Raw genomic sequence first — 12319 nt, 5'->3', positions numbered from 1 at the left:
CCATGTGCTCAACACTCACTATCCACACCTGCGCTACAGCTGTTTTAAGTGCCTCGATGACTAGCAAAACTGTCATTGTTTTATATCTATATAAAAAAAATAGTGTTCATACGACCAAGGACCTCCCATAGATGAGAGAGCATCTTCGTAAACACACAGCTGTATCCATCAGCACTAAGCAAATGGCCCAACAGCAAGAAGTGAATCAGCAACAAATCACAATCTTTTGCAGCGTTATTTAGAGGAAGTGTGATGCAATTGTGGGAGATGGCGCCAGCGTTTTGGCTATGCGTATGAGGAATATATTCTTGCCTGCCCAGAGCATTTGCACGATGGTTGCAATGAAGGGATTTCAAGGACTTCCTCTGACAGCGCCCTCCACCTTGTTTCTTTTTAGATAAAGGTAAAGGGACCCCTGACCATTAGGTCCAGTCGTGACCGACTCTGGGGTTGCGCGCTCATCTCGCATTATTGGCCGAGGGAGCCGGCGTATAGCTTCCAGGTCATGTGGCCAGCATGACAAAGCCGCTTCTGGCAAACCAGAGCAGCACATGGAAACGCCGTTTACCTTCCCGCTGTAGCGGTTCCTATTTATCTACTTGCATTTTGACATGCTTTCGAACTGCTAGGTTGGCAGGAGCTGGGACCGAGCAACGGGAGCTCACCCCGTCACAGGGATTCGAACCGCCGACCTTCTGATCAGCAAGCCCTAGGCTCAGTGGTTTAACCCACGGCGCCACCTGGGTCCCTATATTTTTAGATAGTCACAGGTAAAACCATTATGACTGGCAGGACCTTATCACTTGCCTGCACCATGTACTTTCAGCTACGAGCAGCAATGACGCGTACCTGTTCCGGCTTCAGCCCTGGAGGAACCCAAGCATATTCTTCCAAGGCACAACCTGAGTCATCATCCGAAGTCGAATTCCGCTGGAAGTCAAACATCAGCTTGGTGACGGTCTTCTCCATTTCCAAAGGCATCACTCTTTCAAAGTGCTCTGCCTGGGGACACTTGCAGTGCCGGCAAATCTTCCTGGAAGGGAAGGGGAGGAAAAAGCAAAGAGATGAAAGGTCAGCCTCTGCTGTAAGGATTTATGCCCATCAACAGAAGTTGGAAAACCCTTTTGCAAGCTCATTTTGCCTAGCGTAAGGCCATGGATTCTAGGAGGGGTAGCCTTAATTACTCCTATTCATTTTTTTTTGTTCTCCCTACTCCCCCCCCCCCCGGGGCCTGGATAAAGCAGCTGTCTATAATAAGCTTAAACAAGATGAGTGAAGTACGCTCTCCAAATGTGAACAGCAACCTGTCCTTGACAAAATGCCAATGCACCCCAAAGCCGTTTTCAATCCCTACATGATTCCTTCGTTTCGGGGCGTGGGTGTGCAGGGTGTGGGTGGGGGAAAACAATGAACACTGGACCACCCACGCTGAGCCGGCCTTGGGGGATTTAAGGGTCAAACGCATTTGATAGATGATCTGGGATACACCTCTTCACTTTCCTCTCCTTTGACAGCGCCCATAAATACACGCACAAGGCCAGATCATCAGCATGTCCAAATCCACAAGCCAAAGGACTAACACATACAGTATGCTGAACGTCAGTGTAAACAGAAAAGCTTAGCGAGGCAAATTCCATTACAATGACAGGAGATTATAAATATGGTGGTGTCAAATGAGGAGGGGGGGGGGTGGAGCGATGGAAGTCACACGCTGGCAACTGCTGCCTTGATATACGATCGCCATGAAGTCTGCTTTACAAGGAGAAGGGCTGTAGCTCGGAGTCAGCAAATACTCTCGGCATATGGGAGGCTGTGAATCTCCATCACCAGCTAAGGTGCTTCAAGCAGAAGAAAAAACATTTCCCTGGGATAACAAGGATTTCCTTGCAGCGCTTGTCTGCATGGCTCATTGAGCTGACTATGTCTGTCACACTTCTGCTGTTTCACTAACATACAAACATATGTACATCCTTCCAGAAGCCCATTTGGCTGACAGATATGGCTACTCACAGGAACCAAGGAAGCTGCCTTATGCTGAGACAAACCATCGGTCCATGTACCTCAGTATTGTCTACTCTGACTGGCAGTCTCTCTCCTGGCTGTGTAACTTGGCAACAAAGGAGATGCAGTTGGCATACGCTCAGGGTCACTTCAGTCTGCTCGCGGCTTCATATGCTTACGCATTTGAGCTTGTGCACTGTCAATAAATGCTAGGGCCTATCTCTGACACAAACAAAGCTTCAATTGAACCTGGGACTGGGCAAAGTTGAGGTTGCTGCATTGCAGAGGGTTGGACTAGATGACCCTCGGGACTCTTCCAACTCTACGATTCTATGAAAGGGACCCAGCAGAATGATAGACCTTTGGAAGGTCAATATGCACCTCTTTAAACTCTTGCAGTTAATTCCCCTTAGAATATTCTGGAGGAGAATCTCACACCTTCTTCTGCAATGCTTTGCAGACCTGTTCTGTAAAGGCAGAACATGATAGGACAAAAAACTAAGGCTGCCCATCATGCAATAAAAGAAGTCAATTTTCGTGAATTTGTTGAATTTGCACATGAGTAAAACAATAGTTTTTGTCCATGGAGTTTTCTTGGCGGGGATACTGGAGTGGCTTGCTGGTTCCTGCTCCAGGTGGATCACGTTTACTCAAAACTCAAGGTGGGAAACCTTTAGAATATAAAGGAGCATTCTCAACTTAATGTGACAGTAAAGTGCCTGTAATGAAAACAATTTTTAAAAAGATGATGTCTGGGTTAATTGGGGTACAATTATAGTCAGTTTTTAATCTATAGCAGGGGATGTATCCCCTGAAGTAAACCCTACTGAGATTACTCCCGGGGAAGTGTGTATAAGATTGTGATGTTAATCTCATCGATCACCCAATTAAACATATAGCCCTAGAAACTACTGTTCCACAGCCACTTCCACACCAGAGCAACAGAGCATATTTTTGCATGAGAGTGTTTCTGAGCATGTGTAGACTTCCCTTGACCACTGAGCTCCGGGGGAGCCTTGGTACATTTAGGACTGGAATGGAGTGGGGGCTTCTAAGGCACCCTGCTTCCCTCAGCACCTATAACTGGACCAGTAGAGCACTGCCCCCCCCTCCAGAAGGCTGCACAACTTCTGCTTCTCCTGTGAACCCGCCCAGCAAACTTTCTTAATTCATTTTACCCGTCGCTTCGCATGGCCCCAGAATAAACTAACCCCCGATGCACATGAACCTAAACTTCCCTGCAACCCACGGAGCACAAATATGCACCAAGCCAAAAGGCTCTGCTAAGCCAAACCAGGGAGAGTTGCCAAGTTTTCCCATTTCCTGCTTTTCATCGGATTTGAAATACGCACAGATGCAAATACAAGCTGGGTGTCTGGTTTGCATCTAGCTAGTCAAAGCGCCTCGGCGCAGCCTCTGGCTGTTACCCTCAAAAAACAATCAGAGCACAATTTCATATGAATACTTTAATTAATCAGCTACTGTATGAAGGCCCTATACTTTTCGCTACAGCAATGGATTCAGCAGCCATCTCCATCTCTGTTTAGGATATGAGCAACTCAACATGCCTGACAATTTATTAAGCTCCGCATGCGTTCATCATCCTTCAAGCCAGCACCGGCTCTGGAGCAGCCCCATCAAATCCAGTGCCAACTATTCAAGAAAGTTGGTGGTTAGAGGATCAGAGGCTTAGTGTTTGAAAAATGGGTATTCTCATGGAACTTAGTGCTATTTCACTAACCGTCATTCCCAGGATTATTAATCACATGGATCCCTGCAGAATATGTCAGCGAGCAGCAGAAATATTTAAAGCTTAGGGAAGTCATAAAATAAACTGCGGTACCAGGAGGCAAAGTGGAAAAGAAAACAAACAGCAAATTTCTCTTTTCCCAGAGAAAAGCCAAGCAAGGTAAGTGGATGTATTATGTTCAGCAAATGCCACCCACGTCATCAGAACCAGGAAATACTGCAGTGATCTCTGGGCCTTTTCTGACATTACAGTAGTTGCAAGTGGGGAGACCGCTGCCCACTTGGGTCCTGCTGGGGGGGGGCTTCCCATCTAGTTGGTCGCTGTGACAACAGGACGATGGCCCATTGGCTTGATCCAACAGGCTGTTATCATGTTCTTTACTTCAACTACTTCCCAGGCAGCCGGGGTAACGTGAGTGACCTTGGCAATTTTGGAGAATTGCTCCTCCAGCTTGCAGGAGAGGCAACGCTGGCGAGCAGAAAAGTCTCGTGTGCGTGATCCACACCTTCTCCTGCTACCCTGGTGCGACGCTACAGCAATTTCCATGGCATCAGCAAAATGCAGAAAGAGGCAGGTAAGAAGTTGTTTGCTGACAGAACACTCCATGGGATGCAACGAAAAAGAACTGGCCAACGGACACACCTCTCCATAAGGTGTTACCTGTGCGAGGTCATAGTATTTCAGCTTCTCTTGCCTCATGTCCAGGCCTGACGTTAATGGCCAGCAGGGTCAGGCATCTGCTGAGAGGGCCGAGTGCAGGACCCATTGACCAGAGCCCCCAGAGCTGCTGCAGAGAGGAGGTAGGCTCACTGAGGAAGGGAGTCCCATGGACTCTTTCTCATGCGCCCTGAAGCTAAACGCTGGAGCTGCTGTCATTGCTCCTGCTAAGTCTGTCTCAGGAGCTAACTGTAAAATCTATTCCCCTTGTAATCATTTATCTCCTCTTTTCTCTTATGCCCCAGTATTATTATTGTTGTTGTTGTTGTTGTTTAGTCGTTTAGTCGTGTCCGACTCTTCGTGACCCCATGGACCAGGGGTTCCCAACAAAATTTTCTCGAGGACCCCTCATCGAGCCGCTATTGTGACAAGGACCCCCATTAATTCCTAATCCTAAAATTAAAAAGTGAGAGCCAAATTAAGAGTCTTTTTATATTTTATATTTATACGTTTTTTACAGTTACAACAGAGTACTCCATCAGTATACACTTAGTTTTAATTTTAAGTTCTTAATGAGATGAGTTAAATCTGTCCTTTGAGTCCATTATTTCTGAAATATTAGGTTCCAAACTTGAAACTTTCACTCTGAAATCTGACTGCATGTCGAGCCGATTCCTATATTTGTTTTTCATGAAACACATGGAAGAAAATGCTTGCTTTGTTTACAAACACTACTGTTTTGCAAAGAGGCAGCGCACGCCAGGGAGGAGGGAGGGGAATGGAGAAGACAGGGTACCTGCACAGTAGCACACAAATGGAGCCGACGCGCGCAAAGCATCTTGGGAAGGTGAGCGTTAGTAGAATGCGCGCGCTGCCTCTTTGCAAAACAGTAGTGTTTGTAAAGTGCCATCTAATGGCATACAGCAGAACTACTGCCTCTATCTAATTCTAGTTTTGCGCTAGACTCTGCTCATGCAGGAGGCGGCCAAAACAAAAAATCTGTTATCATACAAAATATATTTAATATATTTTTATTCTAATAGCATCTTGCGGACCCCTCTGGCATAGCTTGCGGACCCCTGGGGGTCCCCGGACCACCTGTTGGGAACCACTGCCATGGACCATAGCACGCCAGGCACTCCTGTCTTGCACTGCCTCCCGCAGTTTGGTCAAACTCACGTTGGTGGCTTCGAGAACACTGTCCAACCATCTTGTCCTCTGTCGTCCCCTTCTCCTAGTGCCCCCAGTCTTTCCCAACATCAGGGTCTTTTCCAGGGAGTCTTCTCTTCTCATGAGGTGGCCAAAGTATTGGAGCCTCAGCTTCACGATCTGTCCTTCCAGTGAGCACTCGGGGCTGATCTCCTTCAGAATGGATAGGTTTGATCTTCTTGCAGTCCATGGGACTCTCAAGAGTCTCCTCCAGCACCATAATTCAAAAGCATCCATTCTTCGGCGATCAGCCTTCTTTATGGTCCAGCTCTCACTTCCATACATCACTACTGGGAAAACCATAGCTTTAACTATACGGACCTTTGTAGGCAAGGTGATGTCTCTGCTTTTTAAGATGCTGTCTAGGTTTGTCATTGCTTTTCTCCCAAGAAGCAGGCGTCTTTTAATTTCATGACTGCTGTCACCATCTGCAGTGATCAAGGAGTAACTGTGGAGAACTTCTGGAGAACCTCAAAGCTTGTTGTCTTGGCAGCCACGGAAATCCTGAGCCACTGCTGACGGTGAGGCAGATGTTCTTGAGGTCTCCAACATCACCACAGATCCCACTGCTGCTCAGGCAGGGAGACTGTTAGGCAGCGGAGTGGAAAGTACACTATCTGCCTTGACCCTTGGGCCCAGTTTCAAGCACAAAGAAACCACCCATATGGTTTCCATTCTTCAGTCCTGCAAGGTGCAGCCTGTAAATTGGGCCAGTATTGTCATAAATCACCACTTTATTAAGGAGAGGGAGCTGAGGCAAGGAGGTAGCATCTGCAGATGTAAAGCCTCCAGTTCTCTTCACTGTCGGTAGACACATTGTAAACCAGAGGAGTATTTCCCTCCCCACCTTCAGACCCAAAATTTACAAAGTAGAAGGCTGGTTTGCTCTGAGCCCTGTTTAACTGGTGCATCCAAACCCACAAGAGAACTGAAGCTGCTTCAAAGTGGGTTGACAGGGAGGCGAACCTCAAAACATCTGGTCAATTAGATTTATCTCCCCCTGTTTAAAGTGAGACTCCACGGGATTAATCTGAGCTAGGCCTACTCCTCCAACGGTTTAGTCATAACCCAGCCAAGCCCCGCTGCCCAAAGGTGATTTCAAAATAACCTTATTAGCTTCTCACCTGCTCCTGAGGCGAGGAGAGATCAGGGCTTCCTTAATCTGCTTAAACTCCTACTGTTTTTATCCCTCTCTCTCGCTGTGTGGAAAAATCCCGCACTGGAATGCGAGCAAAAAAAAAGGTGTAACTAGTGGACAGCGCATTTGACATTGGCTGGCAAAGGCCTGGGTTCAAATCCTTGCTCAGCTAAGAAGTAAAAGAGCTGGGGGGGGGTTTAAATGAAAAAAACAAAACCCTGAAGAGGTGAAGGCCACATTTTCAAAACTAGTTGGATGGATTGAGATCTCTGCCATAAACAAAACTGGGACTGTACCCCTGGATTCATGAACGCCCATGACACAGAATATTGTTTGTAACCGTCCTTCCATCCTCCTAATGGAAAGCACAAGAGAGAGAGAGAAAGAGAGAGAAAGAGAGAGAAAGAAAGAGAAAGAGAGAAAGAGAGAGAGAGAGAGAGAGAGAGAGAGAGAGAGAGAGAGCAGCTGACAGTGCAATTACTGTTATGCTATGCAGCAGAGATAGGACTTAGCCAATGGAACACATGAAGGAAGAATGTACATGTCTGGAAAAACTCACAATTCTTGGCTAGCATGTCAAGAGCGTTACCATATAAAGAAAAACAGCACAGAGCAGGTGGGGGGGCGGGGAGAGAGAGATGCATGCTCTTACAAAAATATAAGAGGGGTGGCGGTGGGGGAACCCATTAATTTGATAAGCCCAGACTCAAGCACAGCTTATAACAATATTTGCTCTTTGATTAATAGGCCTTTTATCTGTGCAGTGCTTTTTTTTAAAAAAAAAAAAGCACAGCTCTCCCGGCCTTCCCCAATGGCAGAGAACTCCAGGGTTGTTAGTGAAAACAGTATCTATATTTTCTGTAACAACTAGAAAGCCAAGCTGTTCTCTCAACGTCTCTCTCGTTTCCAAGAATTCCCTTTGGCTTTGTTATGGGATGGAATTCTTGAACACACATTTCTCACCAAAGGCGGAGGGAGCCTGAGGATCTGAAAACGCAAACGTTTATTCTGTATACTGACCACGGGGCTTGAAGGCTCACCTAGCTCAGAAGGAGCGTTTCTTTAGCAAAGGGACCTCGGAGAAATAAACACTTCTTGTCAATCAAATGCTTATTTTGTTCACGTACACAGGACATTGCTTTGTGTCTGTCTGTCTGTCTATGTGCATGAGAGAAGGAAGGAGGGAGAAAGGGAGGCCTGCAAATATAATTCTTCAGTCAATTCATTTGCTACCAAGGAGATTTGCTGCCAAGGAGTGTGGTGGAGTCTCCTTCTTTGGAGGTCTTTAAGCAGAGGCTTGACAGGCATATGTCAAGAATGCTTTGATGGTGTTTCCTGCTTGGCAGGGGGTTGGACTGGATGGCCCTTGTGGTCTCTTCCAACTCTATGATTCTATGATTCTATGATTTTCATGATTCTGTAGCATCAACAGTTGCGTAGTAGCAAAGGAACTAAAGAGCTTCACCATAGACTTGCCAGTCCTGCAAACACTGAACAGGACCAAATTTTTGGTCCAACTTTTCCCCATACTCATTTGCCTTTGGAGCAACATGTTTAATATTCAATGGGGTTCCATAAATAATATTGTTAGAAAAGTTGAGTGCCTCCCTCTCTCTCTGCCGAGTGGTGGCAAAAATCCATGAGGTTCCAGACACTCACCCAGGGTCTGTGTTCCTCTGGAGAATTGAGACAGAGTGGAGACTGCCATAGATTTAAGAAATACGGTTCATTCACCTATTTACAGTCTGCGTGGCGGGAGTCCAGATCTCGCAGCATGGTTATTTCAAGAGGGACTTGTACCTCACATCAATGCAGCCCTAGAGCCCAAGGCATCTCCTCCCAGCCAGCCTGCAGCCAGCCTACCCAAGATGGATCCCAGTCTTCCTTCCTTCTTCTTCCCAGCAACCCTTGCTCAGGATTCTCTTTTCCTGTCACCTTACATCCAGTTATGCTGGCAACCTTCCAAACCCCCAGTCTATGTTCACACCTCACAGCAAGGGGGGCGGGGTGAGGACAGTTCTCTTGCACTGCCAATGGCCCTCAATGGCCCTGTATTGTTTCTTAATGGCCCTAGCTTGGCCAGGTCATTTTAGATAGGCTAGCTCAGGAATTCCTCTTCAGCTTCTATTTCCCCCTTCACTTCCCAAATAATCAAAATCTTACCAATTATTAATTCCTAGTGTTTAGCCCCACCCCCACCCCAAATCTATACCATTAGGACAAAATGAGCCAAGTACATGTTAGATAGAGGTCACTTTGCAAAGGACCGAACTGTTGTCCAAAGTACTCGGCTTTTGATGTAGTGTATGAAGCTCTGTATGAAATCAGCCCTGAGTGCTCACTGGAAGGACAGATCGTGAAGCTGAGGCTCCAATACTTTGGCCACCTCATGAGAAGAGAAGACTCCCTGGAAAAGACCCTGATGTTGGGAAAGATTGAGGGCACAAGGAGAAGGGGACGACAGAGGACGAGATGGTTGGACAGTGTTCTCGAAGCTACGAACATGAGTTTGACCAAACTGCGGGAGGCAGTGGAAGACAGGAGTGCCTGGCGTGCTATGGTCCATGGGGTCACAAAGAGTCGGACACGACTAAACGACTAAACAACAACAACATGAAGCTGTTCAATAGATTATATTAATGACCTGTGGAAAAAAACTGAGCATGCTAGCGCTCTTCACAACCCCAAGTTAGACAACCTGATTTTTGCTGAATCTAAACTACTAGATACCCAAGATTTAATGCAAATAAATCTCAAAAGGGATCTCGCCCTAGTTTTTATGTATGTTATTGTTTATTTTTGGATATTTGTAGCCTGCTCTTCAGTCCACAAAGACGCTGAGAGAAATGTGCAAAAATTAAAAAACAACAATTAAATGCAAATATCAAATGAAAGAACAAAATGAGAAAACAGTACAGCGCAGGCAGAAAAAAAAGGGTGTCAATGCAGAAATCATACAAATTAAGTTAGTTTTCCATCAGTTTTCCCTAGACAGATCAGCAATGGACTATGTTAAAAATTGGTAATGTAAAAAACATTTTGGGGAGGAAAAAGCAGTGGAGAGGCAGGCCAGGCCACCTTGTGTTAAGGAGCATATGCAACTTTGTCATTATTTAAGCATGTTGACCACTGACTCTTGTACAAATACTTAAGTTGTGACACAAGACGCAGCAGGACCTGCAGTTCTGGGAAAGGTTCTTTAACCAGCAGCAAAACATAGCAGAATGAGCAAGCCACATTAATACCCCACTGCTACCAATACCATGGTCAACCTAAGGCTAAGCCTTTGACAGCTCCTGGGGCCAGTCAGCAATTACCCCGAGTTTCCAGTGAGCCAAGAGAGCTAGTCCACAATGAGATTAGCAAGCTGAGAGCTCCAGAGTAGAACCTACCACTGGCAGCGTTTAGAATCATAGAAGCGTAGATTTGTAGAGCTGGAAGGGACCCGGAGGCCATCTAGTACAGCCCCCTGCAATGCAGGAAGCTCAACTAGTTCATATATGGCAGGTGGCCATCCGACCTCTGCTTAAAAACCTCCAAGGAAGGAGAGTCCGCCACTTCTCAAGGGATACCATTTCACTGTCAAACAGCTCTTACTGTCAGAGGGTTCTTCCTGGTGTTTAGTCAGAATCTCCTTTCTTGTAACGACTCCATTGGTTTGGGTCCTAGCCTGTGGAGCAGGAGAAGCTTGCTCCATTTTCCATGTGACAGCCCTTGAGATACTTGAAGACGGCTATCAGAATTCCTCTGAATCTCCTTTTCCCCGGGCTATACATTCTCTGCTTCTTCAACCGTTCCTCATAAGGCTTGCTTTCCAGACCCTTTATCATCTTGACTGCATACCTTCCAGCTTGTCAATGCCCTTCTTAAATTGTGGCACCCAGATCTGGACACAGTATTCCAGGTGTGGTCTGATGAAGGCAGAATAGAGTGGGACTATAACTTCCTTAATCTGGACACTATACTTCTGTTGATGCAGCAAAAAATAGCATTTGCTTTTGCTGTTGCTTTTTGCTGCTGCGTCACACTGTTGGCTCATGTTAAGCTTGTGGTCTACTACTATTCCTAGATCCTTTTCACATGTACTACTGGCAAGGCAGCTGCCCCCCATCTCATATTTGTGCAGCTGGTTCTATCTGCCCAAGTGCAGAACCTTTAACTTGTCCCTTTTGAAATTCATTGTGTAAATTTGGCCCGATTCTCCAATCTGTGAAGGTGATCTTGAATTATTGCAGCAGCAGCAGCAGCAGCAGCAGCAGCCTGCTCCAACCTAGCCTCCATGGATTCCACACTAGTTTCCAGAAATGGTACCAAGGCAGAATGAGGTGCGGTGTTAAAGTGGTCTGAAGTCACTAATTCAGAATGCAAGTGAGAAGATCACATTTGATCGTCCCCTGGTATTGAAAGCTCACTGAATAAGAGTTTGAAGGTTTCACCTGTAGGACTGTAAATTATTCGATGTGTTAATGCAAATGGAAGTCGTAAAAATTGCAGCTGCGGTATAAGAGTTCGTTATTCTGACTGGTGTGAAATTGGAATTTATAAGTTTTTGGAATGCAGAGTTAAAGTAAATGATCAAATCATCAATTCTAGCATGCTGGGGGGGAGGGGAACAAAATACATAATTTGGCATCTGAACAATTTGCATTATTAATTGTATTATAATTTGGTATTGTGACAATGAGGCTTTTATTGGGTTATTGTAATTGAAAACAGATAAAAATTATTACGCAAAACACATGAATAAAACAACAACGCATCAAGGAAAGGACCAGTAGTTATTTACTTGTCAGGAGGCTTTTGCTATTTTTTTATAAGGTGGAACATCTAAAACCAGCACCCCCACCTGCAGTTTCAAGTGGTACAGTCTATTTTTGCATCTTAGCATTCTACCGTCACATTATATCACTAGGTGTGTGCACCAGAGATTCAATCGGTGCGGCAGAATTCAATACTGGCTCTGAAATGGCAAAGAAAGACGTAACTTGCACTCACTAGCCACAAAGAGGTAGTAAGACAGGCATCCCCAAACTTTGGCCCTCCAGATGTTTTGGACTACAATTCCCATCTTCCCCGACCACTGGTCCTGTTAGCTAGGAATCATGGGAGTTGTAGGCTAAAACATCTGGAGGGCCGCAGTTTGGGGGTGCCTGTAGTAAGAGCTCAAGCAAGCCCAGTCAAAAACAGGCAACCAATTCCTGATGAAATATTCACAACACTAATAGGCACGTATGCAATCCTAATACCGTGTTTCTCCAAAAATAAGACACCATCTTATATTTATTTTTCCTCAAAAAAAAAACACGGTGGCTTATTTTCAGGGGATGTCTTTTTTTTTTATTAAGTATGGTACAGTTTAACCTACAACAGGCATCCCCAAACTTCGGCCCTCCAGATGTTTTGGACTACAATTCCCATCATCCCTGACCACTGGTCCTGTTAGCTAGGGATCATGGGAGTTGTAGGCCAAAACATCTGGAGGGCCGCAGTTTGGGGATGCCTGACCTACAAGGTTAAACTGCCTATCACTATGGCTTATTTTTTGGGTATGGCTTATTTTAGGG

At 45.7% G+C, this 12319-nt stretch overlaps 1 protein-coding gene across 2 annotated transcripts in view; it reads right to left on the bottom strand.

Annotated features, from left to right (window-relative positions):
• PRICKLE2 (prickle planar cell polarity protein 2) overlaps nucleotides 1-12319 on the bottom strand; it is a 127525-nt gene that overhangs the window by 94859 nt on the left and 20347 nt on the right. For both annotated transcript variants that reach the window (XM_035106742.3, XM_088663315.1), the window contains exon 2: nucleotides 850-1033. In XM_035106742.3, the coding sequence (XP_034962633.2) occupies nucleotides 850-981 (132 nt within the window). In that variant the 5' untranslated portion in view covers nucleotides 982-1033. The remainder of the gene's footprint in view (nucleotides 1-849; nucleotides 1034-12319) is intronic.

Source organism: Zootoca vivipara, chromosome 2, assembly GCF_965207765.1.
Source record: "Zootoca vivipara chromosome 2, rZooViv2.hap1.1, whole genome shotgun sequence".
Lineage (NCBI taxonomy): Eukaryota > Metazoa > Chordata > Lepidosauria > Squamata > Lacertidae > Zootoca > Zootoca vivipara.
Note: the sequence above shows the minus strand (reverse complement) of the source record. Positions and strands in the feature narration are given on the sequence as shown.